At 43.0% G+C, this 23,547-nt stretch overlaps 1 protein-coding gene and 1 pseudogene across 4 annotated transcripts in view; both read left to right on the forward strand.

The window, feature by feature from the left end:
- Positions 1-23,547, forward strand: part of BMPER (BMP binding endothelial regulator) — a 202,734-nt gene that overhangs the window by 126,918 nt on the left and 52,269 nt on the right. For 3 of the 4 annotated variants that reach the window (XM_016160041.2, XM_016160051.2, XM_036230467.1), the window contains exons 12-13: positions 7,766-8,095; positions 15,023-15,359. In XM_016160041.2, the coding sequence (XP_016015527.1) occupies positions 7,766-8,095; positions 15,023-15,359 (667 nt within the window). The remainder of the gene's footprint in view (positions 1-7,765; positions 8,096-15,022; positions 15,360-23,547) is intronic. The other variant, XM_016160059.2, reaches the window with a different exon arrangement.
- Positions 6,793-6,911, forward strand: LOC118610911 (annotated as a pseudogene).

The following is a 23,547-nucleotide window of genomic DNA, read 5'->3' on the forward strand; positions in this document are numbered from 1 at the left end:
TTGCTAATCACGGTCATCAAGTCTAGTTGATTGTCTCTTTGTGTTGTTTTCCTAATAAAAACGTTCTCCCCCTTTCCGCGGCAGCCAGACCCTCATCCTAGGTTGCCTGCAACGAACCTCCGTTTTTGCTCCTCTGGCCCTTCCTACAGACTGCTGTCAGAACCCACACTTGACTTTCACGAGAACCTACGCCAGCTTCCTTTACTGGTCTCTCGCAGAGTTTGTTTCATAGGATGCTAGTGCTGAGGGAAAATAATGAGTAATATTTTCAAAACAAGCTTCTATGATTGTGTACATCATATGATTAAATGCTGGGTCAAGCAAACTTAAATAGGTTTCTCACTACGGGATTCTCAGAGGCCTCTACATGCCATCATGCAGGGTAAACTTTCAAGAGGGTGATGGAGTATAGAGAACCTCTTGAACTAATTTGAGCTGCAGAGTTTTTTTTTTTTTTTTTTTCCTACTTATTTTGGCAGAGCCACAGGCAGGATTGATGTTTCATAAGAAACGCGTTAAGAAATGTTGGTTTTCTGGAATACGTTTAAACTTCTCAGGCTGGCAATAAATCTCAGACCAATTTATTTAGACAGCTTGGGCTCTCACATCTTCTGGAGAGACTCTCCACTCCCATCAGCCTGGTCTCTTGATCTTCTTGTGCAAGCCGTGTTCTTCTCTATGTCTGTGACTTTATTAACCTTCTTCTTCTGGCCTAGAAGGCTTACATTTCATAGATGAACTTAAAATTTCAACAAATCTACATTTTATATGTATGTTACAGCCTTTTCCAGACCTATTTTAGCCAAATATATATTTGCTAGATAATAAAACTAACAGCAACTACTCTCTGAACATCTAGTATGTTCTCAGCACTTTTGTATTGTTACCCTTCAGAGGAGTTGTTCTTAGACCCATGTTATTGGTGAACAAACTGAGGTTATGTGAAGAGTTAGCACATCGTTTTGGCTTCATTAAGTTTCAAGACTGGGGTTCAGACCCAGGTCTCTTTTCAAAGCGAAGTTGTTTGTGAAGCTCTCGGACGGCTTTCAAGCTGGAAGCTGGGTTATTTGGGGGTGGGAACCCTATCTTTTCGGCTCGGATGCGCAGCTCTAAGTTGATAAATAACAATTTCCAGGCTAAAGAGAGCAGACATTTCAAGGTCAGAGCTTGGAAGGTGAGAGTGCAAAAAAAAAAAAAAAAAAACAAAAACAAAAAACAAAAAAAAAACTCATCTTTTATAACAAGTCTGTATTCATTAAAATTTGGTGAGTTTCCAGCATTCTGGAAGGTGCCCTGGAGGACATGGATAAAAAGCCCTGAGTTTCGGAACTTGTAATGTAATGTAGTTGGGGAGATGAAATATAAACACATTAAATAAGAAAACCATACAATACACTTTATAATCAACTGCTAGGTAGGTGTTCTTTAACTGAAGTTCACGGGCTCCTGGGAGGTTGTCGATCAGCGTTGGGACAGGGTGTCTGCGAACCTCTGCATCTGAGCGATACACTTGTGCATTTAGAGGGAAGAGTGCACACTTCCCTGCAGATTCCCGAGTTGCTCTGTGACCCCCGCTGGTTCATGGCAGTAACTCAGGATGGTGTGGCACGGGGCGGGAGCAGATGCGTCGGGTCACGGCGTGGAGGGCACTGGCAGAGGCCGGTTCGGACTCTGTCTTCACTGTTGTTTTCTGAGTGACGTGGGCAGCCCGGCCACCTGTCCAAACTCATTGCTGAGAAGTTAGGATAGCAACATACAATGCGTAGAGAAGCAGCGAGGCTTCAAGAAGATGGTGAGTGCATGGGAAGCATCTGGCATGGTGCCCGACGTAAACGAGTGACTTCCGCCCAGCCGCCTTGGGTTTCGCTAAGTTAATTGGTTTTTCTATTGCTGCTGAAACAAATTACTGCAAACGCAGTGGCTTAAAACAACACACGCACATTATCTTACCAGTTCTGGAGGTCAGCAGTCCGGAATGGATCCGAACGGGCCAAAACCAAGGAGTCGGCAGGAGGGCTGGACTCCAGGATCTGTGTTCTTGCCTTGCCCAGTTTCCCGAGGCCACGCAGTCCTCGATATGAGGCCTCCTCCCATCCTCCACGGTGGCCCTCACTTTCCAGACTTCCTCTCTTACTCGTCAGCACCCCTGTGATGACATTAGCCTTGCCCGGATCACCCAGGACCCTCTCCCCAGCTCCAGGTCAGCTGATCAGTGCTCTTCATTACAGTTGCAGCCTTAATTCCTTATTCTGAGACCACTAGTTAATTGTTCAATTAATTAATTGATTAAGCAGAATTCTCTCGGCCATATGCCAGTCATTATAGTTATCTGTTTTAGTAAGTTCAGCGTGGATAGTTCATTTTTTTCTACTAAAATATATTCTCTAATAAATTAGCCCATTTATTCAGCAAATATTTGTTGATACCTAATATATATTATACCAGGCATTACTGTGACTATTGCAAAGATAAATACATTTAATGCATATATATAGATATGTATATGTACATGTATATGTATGTGTGTGTGTGTGTGTGTGTGTCTTCAAGATACAAACCAATGTGCCAGGCACTGAGAAGTACAAACAAAATTTCCGTAGAAGGAGTTCAAGTCTAAATTTAATAGTTAAGGATAACTATAAGCTAGGGTAGATTTGGTGACCATCTTGTTAACCCCCAAACAGAAAAACATAGTGTGTCTATTGGGTAGAGTATGCGAAATCGAGGCTGTCCCAGAAAATCTGAGCTGTGTGGCCAGGTTTGCTTTAGGGATTTGGAGAAAAGGAAGGTGACTTTGGCTGAGGCGTTTGGGAGGTGGCTCTGGAGAGCTGGCATCGGCCCAGGGGACTGGAGGCTCCTGTGCTGTGAACTGGGACGTGCAGGGCAGGCCCAGGCTGCTGCGGGAACAGAGGCGGGAGGCGGGGGAGCTCGCGGCTGTGGTGGGGACGTCCCAGGACTCCCAGGACGGCGGCCGTGGCTCCGGGGGTTAGGCTTATTTTAGACGGGATCTTGGAGGTAGCGACAGCTTCCTTTGCTTTTCTGTTTGAAGTTGGTGACCCTATGGAGGTATGGAAAATATGTGAAAAGAAGTTTACATTCTTAACAATATCCGTACTTAACTTCTTAAAAAAATATGTTAGTTTCAGGTATCTACTCAGCTCTTTAAAAAATCAGGTTTTATGGATAGATTCGTAAGTATAGCTGGTGAGTTACAGATTGGTGGAAAGAAAGTCACTGTCCTCTCTATATTCACATGGTATGGTTAGATTAAGTTCTTCACTTAAGAAGCCAAGGATGTAAAACCTAGGGCTCGGGTGTCCCTGGTGGGGCATCTGTTGGCCCTCAGAAACCCTGGGACAACAGCTGTCAGGGACACCTGCGTGGAGAGGCCCAGTTCCTGCTGGGTCACACACGGCCTTTTTATTTCGGAGGTTCACATCACTGTCAGGAGGAGCGGAGACCAATAACGGAGGGGCCGGGGTTAAGGGCAGTGTTTCGAATTTCAGCTTTCCTGGTATTGGCCCAAACTTGGCATCATCACGACTTTTACCCACCTGGGGTTCCCAGGAGCCCCGGCATGACCCAGTGACCCTGGAGTCCCACAGGGCCTGTTTGCTTGCTGTTTGTGTTGAGAAAAGATTAAAACCCTGTTTTTTATTTGCTGGACTTTCTCCTGGTTAGAACACTTCTCTGGAAAGTTATCCGTCTGTGTGGTACGTTGTGATGGAGAGAAATTTCTCTTGGCAGAAGTAATGGACGGAGGATGAAAATCACTTTCTATGTTTTCAAGGTGATTTTAATGACTGGGAAAATCTTATGACATGTTAAGTGAAGAGGAAATAAAATTTCATGTACAGGATAATCTTAACTATGTTAAGTACATACGTATACACACATACACACACACAAATTATAAACAGTGGTTATTTCTTGATGGCAGAGCCATAAATGATACTTATTTTTCTTCCTAATGCTTTTCTGTTTTTATTTCTTTTATGTGTGTTTTAGGGGAAGGGAGTTAGTCTATTCGATTTCTCTTATTTTCTTCTTTATAACATGGAGTCGTATAAGTTCCCCTTAATTTTCTTTGATGGATGTTTTGAGAATAATCGTTGCTCTCAAAATGAAGGCATTTCATTAGAATAAATACATCCACAGCAGAAGTAAATGTACTTAATGAGGTTAAGAGGAAAGCATTGGTATTATGTTTTTAAAAGCAGGCTGCCTCTCTTAATTCTCATAGCAATCTTATTAAAGTATGTAACATCAAAGCAATATGTTTAATCCAATATTTTTAATTTTTAAAGCACATATAAATACACATAAACAAGAAAGGAAAATAAATGTCACCCATAATTCCATAACCTAAGAGAAAAAAAACATCGCTTTTATATTTGGGTTTATACACTTCTAATTTTTTTTCTATGCCTAGACGTTTGTGTACATACGTTACAAACAAACTAAAATAAAAATGACATCTGATAATTTGATTTAAAGGACTATGAAAAGTACTGCCAAGAGTAAACTAGCATTTTTTCTCTCCCTCCTCTGACTTACACATATTCAAGGTTAGTTATAGAGTGATCCGTTTATTCACCTCCAGCTATCACTCCAAGCTTTCCAGAAGAGTCTGAGCAGACACCTGGACATCTTGGACGGCAGCTCACTTCCCTGGGTCTGCTGGAAAAAAAAAAATTACGCGAGGATACAGTGTTCATTTGTCACCTCGGGGTTTCTCTTTCGCTTGTTCCTTTCCACTAGGCAGACTTTTGTGACCCTGAGGTTCTCACTTTCAGTCACTCTGCAGTGAACGTGTTTGGTGCTCCTGCCAGATCTGGCATAGTGACCTTGAGGTGCCAGAAAAAGGGGCCAAGGTTTCAGAATTATTTTAGCTCATGGCACAAATGTCCCCAAATGCAACACATAATTCTCAGGCATCTTCCTAGTCATGAAATTTTGTTGGCCTCTCCTATGTTGTTGTTACACAGCAAAAGCTTCCCGATCGCCAAAACCCTTCTCTTCCACAAGTCAGGGCCTCTTGAAAAATATCTTTCTTGACAGCACTGCTCACACATGATTCCCCTTGCCCGGTCTCCCTGGATGTCCCTCATTACTTTCCGCCAAGCTATGAGTAAGCTCAGGCTTCCCCAGGGCCACTATAGGCAGTACATTTTCTGTTGCTTCTTTGAGGATTCACTTTGTCACATAATTGGCCTTATCTATAAGTACCCACATTGTGACTCTGAAAAAAAAAATGGCATTAAAAACAAAATCAGAAAAGCATAAGGAAGAAAGAAAAAGTATCACTCATGATTCTGTCATCAAGAAATAACCACAGTTCCAGTTTTGGTGTGTGTGTTTCTGTATTTATTTTAACACAGTGAAGATGATCCTGTACATAGAATTTTGTTTCCTATTTTTCACTTAACACATCATAAGCATTTTCTCAACCGTGAACATTATTCACAAACTTTTTCGATGACTAGATATTAACTCATTTTATGGATTTATGACCAAGTGCTTAGGTGTTTGTTTAACCTGAGGAGACAATCTAAATATCTATTTTATTATAACGCATCCATGATCTATAGGCATGAAGAACGGTGCTAGGGTATGAATTTTCAGTAAATGTTAGCTGCTACTGTTTTCGTTAATTATATTTTTGACGCCACTGTTTTCAGAACACCAGGAGAAGCCATAGGTCGTCCCTGGTTCAGGGAGAAGATTGTCACTGTGGACTGGGCAGAAGGCACAGTCATTTCCTGTGCCTGCTCACAGCTGAGAGAGGATTTCTTCTGGAGGACAATTTCAAATCCTTCACTAGTGCATCCGCCTTTCCAAACTGAGTCCTTCTGTTACAAGCTCAAAAGCTCAAAAGTTTTCATTGGCTCCGGGATTTCTCGCTGAGTATGTGGAGTTAAGAGCTCTGTAAAAAAAAATCCCTATTCTTGACTTTGGTACATCTGGTGGTCAGATTAACATTTAGTCCTTTTGTGGCACATGGCAGTATCAGCTCTGTTAACCAAAAGCACCATTTTTATGCCAGGGAGAGATTGTCAGACTGTGAGGGAAGTATGTGTTAGGACAATTTTGAAAGTAATCACGTGGAGAAAGGGTTGAAAATGCTGCGAGGTGATTAGATAGGTGAGAACACCGTTGGGAACAGAAATGGAAGGTGAATTCAATGTTGCGACTGTCCTGTTAGTTTCTCTCCACCCGAATAGTGCCTGTTGTATATTCTTTAAAGTATTTGTTCATTGAAACTTTCCTACATGCCCAGAACGTTCTTTTTTGAGTCGCTATCAAATATTGACCAGGAAAGCTAATGTAGAACAAATAATTAATTTACCACATTCCAGATATATGCGATTTATATGGAGTAACATGAAATAGACATGTGAAATGACTTAACATATCACAACATGAAACAACATTACTCGCCAAACACGTTAGACTTTGAAAGCGAATGTTGGCCTTGGGTCTCACTGGTTCTATAGGATCCGTTGGCACATCTCCCCTCAGTCTTGACTCTTAATTCTTCCCTTCGATATTTAGAACGACCCCTGATATGATATCCTCATATTCCTGACCTGTTGTAGTGTTGACTGGAAATTGCTCTTTTTATAATGGTTCTTTCATTGTGTGGGTTAATTTCTTTAAGTGAATTCTTCATTTCCTGGTTGTTTATGGCTCTTTGAAAACAGATAAATTATCTTAACATGAGAACAGATCAATGCCAAATTTTATTTTAAAAAAGAAATGCTATTTAATTTTCTATAAAAATCTTTATGAGTCTACATCCATGCCACCCTGTACACGCCCGATCTCATCTGATCTCAGAAGCTAAGCAGGGTCAGACCTGGTTAGTACTTGGATGGGAGACCACATAGGAAGATCAGGTGCTGTAGGTGTAAAAAAAAAAAAAAGAGCAAAAAAAAAAATTTATGATACCCCAAAGTATAAAATTCTACTTGGATCTTATAAATATTTGAAGTAATAACATTGTGAAGTGATGAACTCATTGGAACTTCTTAAATTTACTAAATGATGGGTTTTACAATTCATTTTTATCCAACTTTAGATTTTGACATACATATCAAAATATAGGAACCTTGCATTTCTATAAAACACATAGAAATTATTGACTTTATCGGTACGTGGCTCCCAACGGCATTAAACTGTATCTGTTTGGCAATTCTGTTCATTTGTCTTTAGTAAACATATGTGTTGAATATAATATTTTGTTTAAAACCATGAGTCACGAGTAGAATACCATGTTTCCATTTTTTTTGAATTAGTTAAATGGAATAACATTATGTTTTGCTGTAACATTATGTTTTGCTGTATTGTCATTTATGTTACTGCCTCTTATTGATTCATAGTCTGTTATTGATTTTCTGGGTTAGGAGGTTAGGCCAGTTCTGTGTACAGAATTATCTTAGTTCCATTCCTCCATCCCTTCCGTTAAGACCACAGAAGCATATCAAGGCTCCAAAACAGAGATGCTTTAAAAATTCAAAAGTGTTATAAATAAATATAAAAGCACGAAAAATATTACATGTCCCCTGAGGTTTGGCATAGACTTTTAGAACAACCGAACAACCAAACTTCATTTATTTTTAAGTTGGTTTCGCACAGTGCATCTCTGCTAAGACCCTCCCCCACCTGGCGGGTGCCCCTTCCCGGTTCCCACGGGGACCCCTGATGTGTCTCTTACTCCTGCGCACGGTTTATGACGCTGCTTTTGTCTCTCACTCATCCGCAGAGCCCGGCGTCTGCACGGTGTTCGGAGACCCCCACTACAACACTTTTGACGGACGCACATTTAACTTTCAGGGGACGTGTCAGTACGTTTTGACGAAAGACTGCTCCTCCCCTGCCTCGCCCTTTCAGGTGCTGGTGAAGAACGACGCGCGCAGGACCCGCTCCTTCTCCTGGACCAAGTCGGTGGAGCTGGTGCTGGGCGCCAGCACCGTCAGCCTCCAGCAGCACCTGACCGTGCGCTGGAACGGCTCGCGCATCGCGCTGCCCTGCCAGGCGCCGCTCTTCCACGTCGACCTGGATGGCTATCTCTTGAAAGTGACGACCAAAGCAGGTGGGCTTCCCGCAGCGCGGGGCGTCTCTGTCCCTCCGGCTCTTCTCCCCGCCTCACCAACCCGCACAGCAACAGCATCTGAGCCTTTAGGACCTGGGGTTCCTCCCCCTAGGAAAACCCCGAAGCAGAGAAGTGCCGCAGCTGCAGGCAGGTGTTTGCCTCATCGCCATTCACTGGGGCTTTGGAGGGAGATCTCCAAGACGCCCCGAAATAGCTGGAGAAATTTGCACTTCCCGGAGCCTCGCATTCCGCATTCCGACGCCGGTCCCACCAGCCTTGCAATCTGCGGACACCCGCTGGCGTTCCGTCCTCCTTCCAAAAATAGCCGTGTTCTCTCCAAATAACCTCTTTCTCGCGTTTTGTTGCTAAATTGAGGCCACTGGTGGCCAGCTCGGAATGTCAGCGTCGCCATGAGCTCAGCGGATGATGTGCAGTTTCCCATCTGTGAGAGCGTCTCCTTGTTTGCGTCTGCGAGAGCGTCTCTTTGTTCGCATCTGCCAAGAAGGGGCCGGGGGGGACCCTCAAAAGTCAACCACAAACGCGGATGGGCGTGCCTTTGGGAGTGCTGAGGCCCAGCTGTGTGACCAGCTGCCACGTCCATTCTTTTTTTCTTTTTTAAATTTATTTATTTAAATTAGTTTCGAGGATACAGTATGTTGGTTAGACATCTATATTGTTGAGAAAACGATCCCCCCAATTGCCCCCTCCCTCCCCGGCCCTCCACTTAGCCATCGTACTCATGCTAGCTGCGTTCCCTCTGCCGTGCTCCCCATCCCCGTGACCCACCTTCAGCTACTAATTTGTACTTTTTTAACCCTTCACCCCATTCTCCTAGTCCCCCCTCCCCTCTGCCAGTCACCAAATTGTCTATTTGTGAGTCTGTTTTTGATTAGTTTGTTCTTTTTGTTCCTTAGATTCCGCATATAAGTGAAATCATATGTTATTTATCTCTCTCTGCCTGACTTATTTCATTCAGCATAATACCCTCTAGGCCCATCCATGTCATTGCAAATGGTAGGATTTCATTTTTTTAAAGGCTGAGTAATATTCCATTGTATATATGAACCATAATTTCTTTATCCAGTCGTCTATTGATGGGCATTTAGGTTGCGTCCATATCTTGGCTATTGTAAATTGTGCTGCCATGAATAGTGGACCGCGTAGATCTGGTCCTGTCCATTCTTGACCCCGGGGAAGGATGCCCTTCGAGGTGATGGCTAGAACCACTGGCTCCAGCTGGAGGACACAGGATGCTTCCTCTGAAAGCACTGCCCCTGACCTTGAGTACGTGGAGCTGATGCCCGGGACCCTTTCTTAGCATCCCGTGTTGTCCAGTGGAGGCCCAGTGGACTCCGTATTTCCACTCCACAGGGGCACGTATGTTCTCCCTCCACCATGGTTGCTACCTTACTCCAGTGGTTCAACGAGGCTCAATTTTTTGTCTGTGAGGTGCTACCTAAAAGAGAGACCTTAGAGACAGAGCTCAGTTCTCCAGTATTAGCCCCAAAGAGTGAATTCAACTCATTTCTACATTTGATTGTATCATCTGTGGTTCCCTTCATGCTACCTTTGGTTAGTACATATGTTTTGCCAGTTGGATATTGAACTGCCTGGTTTCCTGGCTTTTCCTCTTTCTTTAAGGATAATATTTGAGGAGATCAGTATATTTCTTGCTTTTAACATGGATGAGAATTTAACAATGTAAAAGCATCAATTGGGTTCCAATTCTTTTAGATAATACAGATCGAAAAGGGAAGTCGAGCGGGCACTTTCGAGGGACTATTCTCTACCTTGAGAACCCTGTTAATTGTTTCAATTCAAGACAAATATATATTTGATAAATTGATTTGAGCCTGTGCAAGTCAGGGAGCCAAGGAGAAGCCCAGGGAGCTTTTATTTAGAGACTATAACATGGTTTTAATGAGAGAATGTTAAATATTAACGTGTTGGAATATTCTACAAAGGCAGAAAGACTCCCATTCCTGACTTGGAATACGGCAGATGTGAAAAGCTATGATCGTTCAGCTTTAGAGGGATTAGTCCTGTTCAGAAAATTCAGACACCTGCTGTTGTATGCAAATGCAGGCCACTCTGCAGATACAGGGAACAGTTTGTGGCTCCCTTGTAAATTGTGCACAAGATGACACATTATTAAATAGAACTAATTAGAAACACCTTGCCTATCTGTTTGCAATCCAGCTGAGCACAGTGGATTCTACCGATATGGAAATTATTAGTCAACCACAGCCCAAGTCTCAAAAGGATAAGGAATACTAGAAGATCGCTAAAAGTCTAGAAAGTTCAATACTGTTCCTCTCACAGCTGGCAATGCCTTCTGGGATAAGTGTGCTCTTTGTTGGGATTCCACATTGTAAAAATGAGCAAAAGAAAAACGCTGCTAAGGCAATGAGAATACGTCACTCGTACCATAATTAGATAGTAAAGTTAACTCTTATAGGCCTTGCATTTAGTTTTACAAGTTTGTTTATTTTTCCATCTCTTTTATCGTGATGCAAGTAATTTATGTGGCGCCTTTACTACTCAGCTGAACAACATCTTGCGGCCTGGGAAGCACACAAGCTTTCTGCTTCCTAGGGAAGAACCGTAGTCCTCTGGACACTGAACTTGCTTTGAGATTATCCTCTGCATGGAACAAACAACTCGGTTTCCAGACAATCGTCTTTTTCACTCCGGTCTACCCATCTCAGCCGGTGCTACCCCTTAGGGATGGTTTTCTCTTCGCACTTATTGATTGTCTATTTAAAATATCACAGTATATCTTTTGAGTTCTTCTTCCATAGTTTTTTTTTTTTAATTTCATAAGCCCATATGATCAAAGCCTACTTTCTTCAAAATAACAGCTGAAATCCAGCCTGTGGCTGGAGGATGGGAAATGGGAAGGAATGTCTTTGCTCTTGTGGTTTATGGACTCGGCACTTCACGACAGAATCGTCTGGCAGAGGGGCACAGGCGGCCGTGTCGCTTGTGGGGATTAGGCGGTAGCTGATGACCAGATAACAACTGGGGTGGTACGGAGGGCACAGAGCAAAGCTTAGGAACTTGAGAAAGCACCGCCCACCCCCAAATACCTCCCCACCCAACTCTCGGCACTTAGCGAATAATTTCAAAGTATTTCCTTTCTGCCATCTGTTCACTCCATCAACTCTACCTGGAAGAGTTACATCAGGTCCACCTGAAAGGCATTAACACGTGGGAGTCTAGCTGTTTATTTTATTTTTGGTAGAGTTCAACATTTGATGAACCTGGAAAATATTTATTTCTCTTTCTCTCTCTCTCTTCCTCTCTCTCTTTTTTTGCGTATAATCTGAACAGAAAAACCATCCATTTTTAAGCATCGCTACAGGGTACCTACTGATTTTGTACCTCCTCTCCCCTTTAAGTGGACAGCAGCAAAAGCAACAATAACAACCAAAAAATAAAATTAAAAAAAAAAGCAAAACAAATAAAAACAATCACAAAATAAAACAACAACAACACTCCCCTCGCCCCAAGGAAAAGCCCCAAACTAGTGGTTTGGAGCCAGGTCACACATTTGAAGGGTGAAGAACAAGTTAGTAAAACATCCGCTGGTGAGAAGGGAAATTTGGAAGACCCTTCCTTCACACAGCGGAAGGAATGCAGCTGCTGCTCACATCCCCAGATGTGACATGTGCTTCGGCTTTAGCCTTCCGACGCTGCCAGTTTATTTCTACCCGGTTTCCCATGCAGAGAGTCAGGAACTCATTCCAGCTGCGGAGGAGACTATCCCCAGCCCACGCGTCCATGCCGTTTTCATTTCGGAAGATCCCTACTTAAAATATCTTTTGGAGAAGCAATTTTTTCAATTACAACTTATTAGGGTTTTTGGTTTTTGTTTTTTTTTTTGCCTTTTACTACTGTAATGTACTTTTCATGGATTTTACTCACATAAAGGGTAAAAATCATAAAAACTCATATGTGCATGATACAGCAATAAACAAAGGCATATGTAGACAAATACTTTGTCCCTTCAGAATATAAAGCCTGGCATTGGCCCATGAAAATCCTCTTACTATAATAATAACAAAGATAAAAGGAGGAAAAGGGAGTGAATTATAAATTATTCTCTTACTTCGGAAACTATGTTTTATGAAGAGCTATCTAGAATTTTAAGAAGAGTACACTAAGAACACGGTGGATCTGTATGAACCACCAGTCCACTGCAAAAAAAAAGAACACAGTGATTGGCTTGTTCACCGTGGATTGAATTCCCAGGAACTCAGTTGCCCAAAGTCTCAGATTTATTATTTCATTGTCAGTAATGATGTTGGAGCTCCTTTGGATGGAAATTCTCAACTCTTGTGGCACTTGGAAGAATATTTGCCTGCTGTCTAGGAAAGAGATTTGTAGTTTGGAAAATTTTGCCACATGGAAAAATCTTTGGAATTATGCTGTAAAAGTTAAGAGTGTTGGATGAAATTGATTTTCTCCCCTCATTTCTCTTGCTGGGCAGCTGCCTGGCTACAGGCTTATGAGGTCAAGTTTCTTCTATACCTTAGAGAGTGTATTACAAATCTTATTATAGGATGCTTGTCTCTTTTCACAATTGTTATTTCAGTGTCTTAACTAGCATGAAATTCTCAATTTCCTTAGCTTCACAGATTTGATAGATCAATTTACAGGGTAACTCATTCATTGGGAAAGTATATACCATGTGCCAGATAATGTGTTGAATGATGAGGTATGAAGAACTGTAAATCATTTGATACAATAGTGTGGTTGTCTCAGTTGACAGCCATCTTCTCACAGGGGTCTACAGGGGAAGTCGGCCCAGCAGGTGGATATTCTAGCAGCGTGTCCTTTCTCTAATGACCTTGTCCCATCACTAGCTTCCCTTCATCAACTGTTCCCAAGGGAGACTGTCTTATGATTTTCTCTCATTTCTTTAGCCAACTCTATTTAATTACTTTTTTGAGTCCAGTTTCTTATCTCAACCAGGAAGGCTTCTCTACACTTTGCCTTGGACTAAGACTACTTGTATTTCTTTCATTTACCATACAGCCATACAGTGATTTCCATATGGACCTTTCTGTTTCCTTCTTGAGAAATCTAATTTTAGACCACTGGTTTATTTTACCTATAACTCTCCCCAGCACATACCTGTAACTCTTTCTTGTGGCAGTTGTGTGGCCAGCCTTCTTTCCTCTTGGACCATATCCCGACTTAGGGAATACTGGCTTTAGAGTCTTACTTCTGAGCATTTCTTACTGATCTTTTAGCACTCTAATGTTGCCTTATGTCAATTTTACATCTAAGCAAAATCCATTCCCTCCCCTACTCCATCCTTTCCTATACTACCTTATTCACCAACTTCTAAGCATCTTCTGAACATTTGCTCATCAGCCTCATCCTGATCCTTCAAGAACAAAGACAGAGTCTTCCAGGAGGAGAGTCACATTCCTCCTGCCAGAGGCTCAGAACTGGTTAAACGGAAGACTAGTTTTTGTCACACACCCAAAAGAGTAAGATTTAAAAACATACATGGGAGACTTTCTCTCTTTTTTTCTGTTAAAAAGAGCCCCTTTCTGTGGGTTGTCACTTAGGAGATACTGACAGTGATTAAGGAGAAGCCTTAGGGCAGGTTTGGGCCTTGACCTTGCAGATTCCTCTCCGTGTTCATGCCCTAGGTGGTTCTTTCACATTTTCTGGTTCCTGGGTCACCCATTCGCTGGGGGCTTAGACATTGCCAAGGTGTGATCAGGGTTCAGCAAGAAACACTTCTAACACATACTTGAGACAAAGAGAAACCGAGTAACAGAGCTTGTTGTTTACTTTGGGTTGAACCTCAAAAAGCTTTTCGTTAAGTCCTTTTCTTTTTCTTATGAACAGTGTCTTCACACACAATATCATGATCAGTACACAAACACTTATCCTTGATCTTCTCGTCAGACTGATCTGTGTGTAAGGCAGGATAACCTGGCTGTCCTGTCTGTGACAGCATAATCTGGATGTTCTGTGTGACACATTCAGGGGGGTCATTGGTTGGAGCGGCTCTTAGAAGCCTTGGCCAGCATTTCTGGAGAGATATGAACTTGCTCAGAAAAACAGTCTGATGTTTCAGATGGTGAATTCGGCAAACCAAGAGGGGCCTGCGTGCCACCACTTCCAGAGTGAAGATTGTGTCCTTGGCGAACAGGACTGTACTGTCCCACTGATTCTATTTAGCGTTTGGCTAGAAGCCTCCAGTGTCTCCAATGCTAAAGCTTCTGATCCGCTCAGGGATGGAGGCTATGAAGGTTCAAAGGGTTTTACAATAACTCAGCCATAGGAAACTGATTAAACAGCCATCCATGTCCCAGGGAGGGCTGTAAAATAATGAGGGAGCAGACTTTTCACTTATATGAGCATTTCTGTTGAGGATGTATTCAGAAGCTATATATATTTATTGCTTTAATATAGTCACTATAGCAAATAATTTGGAAACGTTCATTTGATATTTGGCATAATCACATGGGGAGATTTTAGGATAAAGAAAAAATTACGTTAAAAACTATCATCTTTGTTATCTTTTCCCACATTAGAGTAATCATTGCATAAATGAAAGAATGATTTGGACCAACACAATTACTCTAGAAAAGGGCAAAAAATATATACCCTAGGGTAACATGGTCAATGAGTATTTGTAAGTCAAACTAGGGTATGTAAGATCTCATTATTAAGGGCAAACTTTATACAGTTTAAAAGTTCTAAGTCCCAACAAGTAAGTGATTCATGTGATGTCACACAGCATTCACTATGGCAAGAATGAAAAGTAACCAGGAATTCGGACAGCCCCTCGGTGCTCCTTGTTAGAGGACAGTCATATGTGCTGTGTGAGGATGTGCATACTTGGGAATTATGATTGAATTCAGGAGTGATTAATCCCCTTTTCCTCTCCTTTTCCTCTAGGTTTGGAAATATCCTGGGATGGAGACAGTTTTGTAGAAGTCATGGCTGCCCCCCATCTCAAGGGCAAACTCTGTGGTCTCTGTGGCAACTATAATGGACATAAGCGTGATGACTTAATCGGCGGAGATGGAAACTTCAAGTTCGATGTGGATGACTTTGCCGAGTCCTGGAGGGTGGAGTCCAATGAGTTCTGCAACAGACCCCAGAGAAAACCAGTGCCTGAACTGTGTCAAGGGACAGTGAAGGTAAAGCTTCGAGCCCATCGCGAATGCCAGAAACTCAAATCCTGGGAGTTTCAGACCTGCCACTCAACTGTGGACTATGCTACTTTCTACCGGTAAGTGCAGTGTTCTGGGCTTGGGTTACAGACCGAGGATAGACTTGACTTTGAAACAGAGTGAATCGAATCTCTTGGTATATAAAACAAGGCCTCCCAAAGTACAGGGTAAATGCTCCTATGTCTTTCTGCTCAGCAGCTGATCTTGTCTTGAGTCAGTCCCAGATTATATTTCAAATTAGGAAATTTCAGAGAGTATTTCAGAGTGATATCCTACAGGTGATTCTATCTTCACGTGCCTGAAGATTCTTTGGAAAACTGGTGACACCAGGCATTAGCTTGGCTCTAAGACTGGTGAGTACTTCCCAGATTCTGGCCTAAAAACCAGTGGTATAGTACAGAGGTGGGAATCCCGGTTCACTGCGGACAGCTGTGGGTGTTTGAGTGCACTGGATTAGCCTAGGCCTGAGGAAGAGTTCTGGTCGACCTCGTCATCTAGACCGAAGCAGATCTGCACATTGAAAACAAGGCAGTGGAGTGAGGATTCCTTGAATCTTGGCCCGCAGTGAGGCTTTGTGCTCAGAGTCAGAGGAAAGAAGAGTTAGAGCTCGGGGGTGGAGGGCAGGTCTCTAAGAGTAGAGATTCTGTAACCTCCTCTAACTCCCATTAACCACCCCCTCCACACAAAGCAACTGGTTACCAGGAGACTTGGATTTGACATGCAAAGGAAGCTGCATGTATGAGTTGATGAGTTTGTACTTCCACTTACTACGCAATTACTTGGGTTCAAGGGCTATGACTGTCCATAACTTTAACTGCCACTGGTGTGTAGGAGGAAGCGTGAGATGAACACAGCCCAAAAGGCCTTAAGTGATTTGCCTGTGCCTCTTAAAATGAGCAAACGCCTGTGGTCTGAAGCCACAGAGCAGTTATTTTTACTCTTTAATTGCCACCAGTATATTTTCCCTAGTTCTCATTAAATGTGATCCTTTTTTATTATTATTATTTGATCTTTGGACATAAAAGATAAAGTTATGTAAAGGCAGCTCAAAGTGGGGTGGAAAAAGGACTATTCCTGTCATCACAAATCCCTGAATATGCCTCCATCTGCTAAACCATTTGGCTCCAACACATACGTTTAGCTCTTTCAATCCATCTTCCTGTTGGAATTTGAATCCCGTGGGTTCCCTTCTTTCTTCTCCCTGTGCCACCCCCGAAACTGACCCCACCCTTTGTCTGTTGAAATCGAAAGATCTTAATGTAAGAACTTCGGAGTGAGGTAAACACCTGGACAGGCAAACTGAGTTTCATTTGGAATCCACATGCCCACCACTCAAAGGTCAGATGGGAAGAGGTAGAGCCTAGCAATTAAGAACTTTGCGGTTTCCCAAGGCAAAAAGCCCAGCCCAGCTCTACAGCCTCGAACAATTATTTAAGCTCTTAAACCTTAGTTTGCTAATCTATAAAATCAGGATAGCAAAAGAAGCTACCATGAAGAGTTGTCATCGGATCCAGTGAGATTATGAATGTGAATGCATGTGCACAGCCCAGTGCCCACACAGAGGAAGTGCTTGAGAGTTGTTGGCTGCCTTCATTTCTTCCGCTGTTAATCGAGTGATTAACAAGTGTAAGTCCCCTTTTGTAAGCTCCCCTACCCCAGCTGCAAATTCTATTTGGGCCTTTCTCTGTCTAAAATAGAATGGAAAGCCTATCCTTCTCCCAGGCACCCAGAAGTCTATACTTTTGGTTTTTATCCCATTTCGAAGGAATGTGTTGAAAACAAAAGTTGGAGAGCAGGCCTGCAGAGATCAATCCTTTTTTTTTTTTTTTTTTTTTTTTGCAAATTCCTTTTTCTTTTCCCTTTGGTGATTTATTTTGTATTATGATCCCTGGACCGCAAGCAGGAATATGATGAGCACCCTGGCAGGAGTCATGAGAAACAGCTTTGACAGGAACCAGGAGAATTGGAATTGCTAGGTGACCGGGCAGACGCTTGCCTTCTGCCTTTGAAAGGTGCTATAGCAGCTAGCTGGGCATCACTGGTTTGTGTACGGGGCTTGGCGCATCAAATTTGGGGAGCTTATGAAAATGCTCTTGGGGTATTTGTGAGTCGAGGTTGGAGGGCGGGGTGTGTGTGGGGGGGCGAGTGTGTGGTTTGCCGTGTGTGGTAGAGGGGCAGGGCACCAGTCAGCCGCTCCTGGGAGAGGCAGGGATGTGTGAAAACAAGTCTCAGGAGGGTAGAGATAGACAACCTGCCTGTCAGATGCCCTGAAGATGCTCTCACTCCCCAACCAGGGAGGACATCTTCATGGGTGTTCAAGCGAGGGTGGCCAAGGTCGGGTAGATGCTGGGTTTCTTCTTTTCTACCAAGCACATGTGTCAAAAGCAAGGCAATATCAAGGTCAACATGGAAAGGTAATTCTGTTCTCAGGGTCCTTGCAGCAAGGACCAGACCTTGGGGAGGCTTTAGGAAGCAATGGACTGAGAACGTATCAGGCAATGCCAGCTGGACCTCATCTCAGAGCTGTGTGGCTCTGGTAACCAGCTGTGTGGCCTTGGTAGCTGGCTTAGTGGCCCTGGCAGCCAGCTGAGTGACCCTGGCAGCTAGCCGAGTGACCCTGGCAGCTAGCCGAGTTTCAGATGCTTTACCTGTAGAATAGGTACGACAGTAACTTCCCGGTGGGTAGGATTGCTCCTCCCGGAACCGAGGTCAATGGGCAGTACTGCCACCGGGCGTCGTTGGCTGTGCCCTTCCTCTCTGCGCAGAATCCGGTCCCTGGCTCGGCTACTTACCTTTTGATTGTTGATATTTTCTCCCGCTTCCGTCATGGAGAGCTGACTAGATAGATTCTCACCGATACCTCCGCAGAACAATCTAAGGCTGAACCATTTCTCTTTCGTGGCACTGCGTGAGATAGTGTAAATGAAAACTGCCTTGCCATCCTTGTAAAAAATTTTGTGTTTGCTTTATAAGAATAATATATGTTCACGGTACAACATTTAAGTAATGTTGAAAAGAAAAAAGAAGAAAACAGCAGTCACATGACATTCCGTACATGCAAATTTTTGCCTGTATATTTTATGTCATGGGTGGAATTTCTAAAATGAACCTGAAAGCAGTGGTGACAATGACTTTTTATGAGTCATGACAGGACTACAGAGAGTCACCTTGATATCACAGATGGTCATATACATAAACTGTATGTGAATTTGATTCCTTGCATGTCCCCCTTGTCCTCCAAAAAAAATCTCTGTTTTCCTTTAAGAACAAAGAATAATGTCACATAATATACAAATTCAACTTTTCAAGCACCACTGTGTTTGTAACATAGAGAAGAGAAAAAGCAAAGATATGTTTCTGAGGAAATGTTACCTCTTTGTTTCCCTAATCATATGACAAATTTCACAGAGCAAATTCTATTATAAATATGACATAGCTCTTTTTATATGCTCAAGATAATAATTCCAATTTCTCTGAATTAAAGTTTACTTTTCAGATGTCAAGAATTTAAGGCTTATTTTATTTTTTTACTCAGTTCAATATTTTTAATAGTAAACCATCTATTGTCTAAAAACTGGAAAGACTTTGTAAATGAATAAGAAAAGACTACACATTAGTCTGGATATTTTCTTTCCTCTTTTGCGAAACTTTTTAAGCTTTGCTAATTTTTCTCCACAAAATAGTTTCACCGACCATGGCCTCATTTGGCATAAAGGTGTAATGTTTAAGGTCTTTGTAATCAGCAGAATTTGGTTTAGTTAACTAATTGAATGTGATTGGGCACAAAATAATTTAATTATGAATCGTATTAAAATTTTAACTGGCTTCATCAATAGTGTGTCTTAAGCCCTCAAGTTGTTAATTGACTTGTCCTTAAATTAGACAGTTCTCTTTAATATACATATATATATATGTATGTATATTTGCATTTTTCCTCACCGATGTGTTATGGAAAAATTCTAAAGGAGTAGTAGTGTGGTGTGGAAAATTAGCGTGAAATCTTCTAAATTGCACTTGGATTCAAGCGTAGACTCTCTGCTGAGGGGAAGGCGTTGCGTGTGTCCAGCCCCCTTTCCCGTTTCTTATTTTCACGCTCCTCTCTCAGCCTCTCCACGTCGCCTTCTCCATCTGTGTCACCCACGCCACCTGAAAAACCCAGGAGAACTGGGCAGGCCCCGCCACATGCTCTCCCTTGAGATTGCAGCAGCCGGCATCAGATCCACGCCGCACTGCTGACTTAGGCCACACTGACCGGCCAGCTCTGGGCGGCTTGGGGACAGAGAGAGGCAGGAGATGGGCCGGGTTGTGTGGAACAAAGTAGAGAAAGAGAAGACCTCATGTATTTTGGGCTGGTTTATGAAACGCCAGCAGTGGGCTTTTCCCCTAACTCGGACCCAAATCTTGAATATTTCAATAGTTGCATGTAAGTGCAACCCTACCAGCAAAGCAGGACTCTTTAGCATGCTTCAGAGAAGTCCGAAGATGCAGAAAATGTATGCGAAGTGCGGTGAAGCCCAGGCACTTAGACAGACCCCCACTGACCCCAACCGGGTGTAATTCACCAGAGCAAAACGCTCTTCCCTCCTTCAGTTTGAGAAAGTGTCTGGGGATTCCCGGTCTAGGAAATGTTTTTTTCTTTCCACGCAGTGGTTTTCGCAGCTGTAAGGACTTGAAGGGAGGCCAGAGGATTCCCAGATGTGTCCTTTCCGCGGAGTTGCTGGGAGGTGGGGTGCGGGAGGCGGGGCAGGGGAACCCTGGAAGGCCGATGGCGCTGGCCACGCGGCGTCCTGGGACTGCCGGTGGCTGCCTGCCAGGGGACGATCGCAGACCTCATGGGTGACCCGCTCTGTGTTTTCCTATAAAGGAAACGAGTCGTTTAGTATAAAGCAAGAGAACAGATCAGGAAGCGGTTCAGGCTTTGTGTATGTGTGTGTGCGTTTGTGGATGAGAAAATTACAGAAAGATAGCTGCTGTTCCGTCGTTAAAATCAAGTCAATCTTTCCTGGCTTCAAAGAGGAACACGCTTGGAATACCTCTCTTTGTGTCTTTTAATGCTTGTCTCAAGTTTCCTTTAGAGCGAGGGCCCTAAATCCAATGAGATGTTCGTTTTAAAGGGTAACCTCGCAGGCCTTCCTTTTTATTTTTCCTTTGGCAAACTCGGCTTTCAGGAGCCGTCACTCTGAGTCTGTAATTAAGGTATCCTGACACCAGGTGGCAGTAGACACCTCAGTCGTACCACCTGTCTGACCAGGCCTTACAAATCCAGCCTTGAAGTTCAAGACGTTTTCCTTACTCACTAGCTCTCACCATTTTTTTCTTTTTAAAACTTCTACCTGGATTTCAGCTCAGAATCAGGCAGGACATTCCAGGGGCCGAGAGGTCAGCCCCCGGGGAACTCAAGGCCTCTCTCCAGGCAAGGTTAATTCTTTACCACACAACCTGCCTGGCTCAAGGTTAGATGTAATTTGAATCTGATTTTAGTTTTAGCTTTGAATTTATTTTCAGCATAAACTTTCTCAAATCCTGCAGTGTTTCTCCTCAGAAAGTTACATTCTAGAATACAATTAGATGAGGCTCTGAGCACAGATTTAAATGATGTTATTGTAGCAGATAAAACAGTGATTATTTTGTAGCCCCTCTCTTGGCTTAGGGGACTCCTTGATTACTTCTTAGGAAGCAGGGGCCAGCCTGGTGTAGCTGCACCCTATTTTCATTATTTACGAGTGTGAACCCCTTTCCATCCATGAGAGCGAGGCTGGCGTGAGTCACGCTTTCCTCATTTCGCTGTTGAGCTAATTGGAGCTCATTCCAGGCCACCCGTAGAACCTGAGCAGCCAGCCTGACGGGACACCTGTCTCAGGTCTCTGTCAGAGAACTTGGCAAGAGCACCAGCGATGATCTCAGAGTCTATTGCCATCCGCTATCCGCTCAGGTTCTTAAATACTGTGCCGTTGCTATGAGCTTTCAGAGAAAGACTTAAAAAATTATTCAATTCACTCCTTTGACTGAGCACCTGTTGTGTGACAGGCACGGTTGTAGGTATGGTCGCTTGGGACTGAACAAGAGACAAAAGCTCTTCTCTCAGAGAGCTCATAGTTTAGTGTGGGCAGGTGACTATAAACAAGAAACAAGGTCATCGCCAATGGAGGAAATAAGGGTGTGTGGCAGGGTGGGCTGGAGGCAGCCAGCTCGGAACGAGGACTTCTCCTCTGAGTGGAGCCCACTGCATCTGACAAGGACTGGTGAGGAGGCCCGTGCGGGCAGGCAGAAGCGCAGGCCCGGTGTGGGGACAGGTGTGGCCTGTTGGAGACCAGAAGGGAGGCTGCCATGACTGACACCTTCAGAAAGTGATGGGTATTCTGCCAACAACTGTATGAACTTGGAAGCAGGTCCTTCCCCGGTCAAGGTTCAGATGAGACCGCAGCCCCAGAGGACAGCTCGGCTGCTGCCTCGTGAGACTCTGAGCAGTGTCCGTGCTTCTATCCTGATCCGCAGAAAGCCGTGTAGTAAATGTATGTTTTAAGCCACTAAAGTTGTTGTTAAAGCCACCAAACTTGTTACACAGCTATCGACAACTGCTATATGTAGAAATCAATTTTCACTTATCTTTAGATTCATCGTCCTTTAAATAGGGACAGAAAGCGGAATACGAGCACTTTCCTTTTTTATTTTTAACCACTTTTAATTTGCCCATTCTGTATAGTTTGATGTAACTAGTATGAGGTCTCATAGCACTCCGTGCTTCCCTTATGTTGTAAGCATTAAGAGTGTATTGTAAATGTCTGCTTTTTAATTTTTTATCCACAAAACTGTAGCCTCCTTAAAGCTCACGTTCTGTTCATTATTGTATACCCAGCAAATAAGAAGGTGCATGCACTATAAATGTTTTCTAACACTCAAAATATATATGCCGAGTGATTAAATTAAGGAAAAAATAAATAAATGAAGTACATTTTTTTAAAGTCATGGGTAGAGTGGTACAAAATGAGCGTGGCAGGCAGAGTTATCAGACAGACTCGGGAACCTGTATTGACTCTGAGCTCCTCGGCCTCCGAGTTGTGTGCTTTGGGCAGGCAAGTTCCCCTGTCGAAGCCCTGGATGCCCCGGGTATCCGGGGAGTGATGAAGGGCCCATCACAGGAGACACTCTGTAGAGTCACTAACTCCAGGCCCCAGCGCACGGCGAATGCTCAGTCAATACTGTTTTGTTATCATATTATTTTGTTGCTCTGAAATAGACAATATTTTGTTTGTAGTTTGCCTTCCCTATGACCTACTCCTCTGGTGCCAGTCTGTGAAGAAGTGTTTCTCTTTTATTTTCCATCGTCATTTCTAGACCCATTTGGAAGAGCTTCTTTCTGTCTGGCACAGAAATTGATGCTTTTTCTTAAAACAAAATGAAGCAAACAAAAACAAACCCTTCTTAGGAATGAATTAAAATTTCCACTATGTGTTTGTTCTTCACAGATTATTTCAATTGATAATCCCGACAAAGAAGGGGAAGTAAAGAAGAGATAATTAATTCTCTGAGTATTCGGATCTGAACTTAAAACAAAATTGGACTCATCTCTAGTGAGGGTAGAGATTCAAAGGAGTTCATGTGTCTTATTTTGTTTTGCTTAGAGGACTACCAAGTGTCGGGAAAGAAGAAATGTATGCTAAACTTTTACTTTTTCCATGTCAACATTTTTAAATATGTCTGAGCATAAGTCGACCTTTACATGAGGAGTCAAGGTTATTCTGGTGTATCACTTGCAGTCAGGAGCATCGGTTTCTAGGAGACCCTTGGAAGGGAGCGGGGCTCCCGATCTCTGAGTTGTAGATCTTTTTAGTAGCGTGTGTCTTCTTGCTGTAGCTTCCTCTTGCCCTATTTTCTTCTTGTTTATTGTTGGTTTACAAACAGAAAATAATGTTAGTTAATACTATGTGCAAACACATAGTATTTGGAAGGTTCTGAGGGAAGACCCAAGCTCTCTCCCGTGAGAAGAGCACATTAGGACAGACTGTAAGTTTTTTCTTCTTGCTGGTGGTTACCAGATGGCTCAGAGCAAGCTCAGACCAGCTTCTATCAAAAGTACAGAACATCAGGGCGTGAATTTTATTTCTATAAACTAATCTCAACCTTGGTTTCGTTTTTCTCTTTCTCGTTTTTCTCCTTCACTGTTTCATTTTCTTTCATTCTCTCTGTGTTTAAAGCTGATTTAAATTCTTTCTGGAACAAGTCAGGGAATAAGTGACAGTGGCCCTA

Source organism: Rousettus aegyptiacus, unplaced genomic scaffold, assembly GCF_014176215.1.
Source record: "Rousettus aegyptiacus isolate mRouAeg1 unplaced genomic scaffold, mRouAeg1.p scaffold_m13_p_13, whole genome shotgun sequence".
Taxonomy (NCBI): Eukaryota; Metazoa; Chordata; class Mammalia; order Chiroptera; family Pteropodidae; genus Rousettus; species Rousettus aegyptiacus.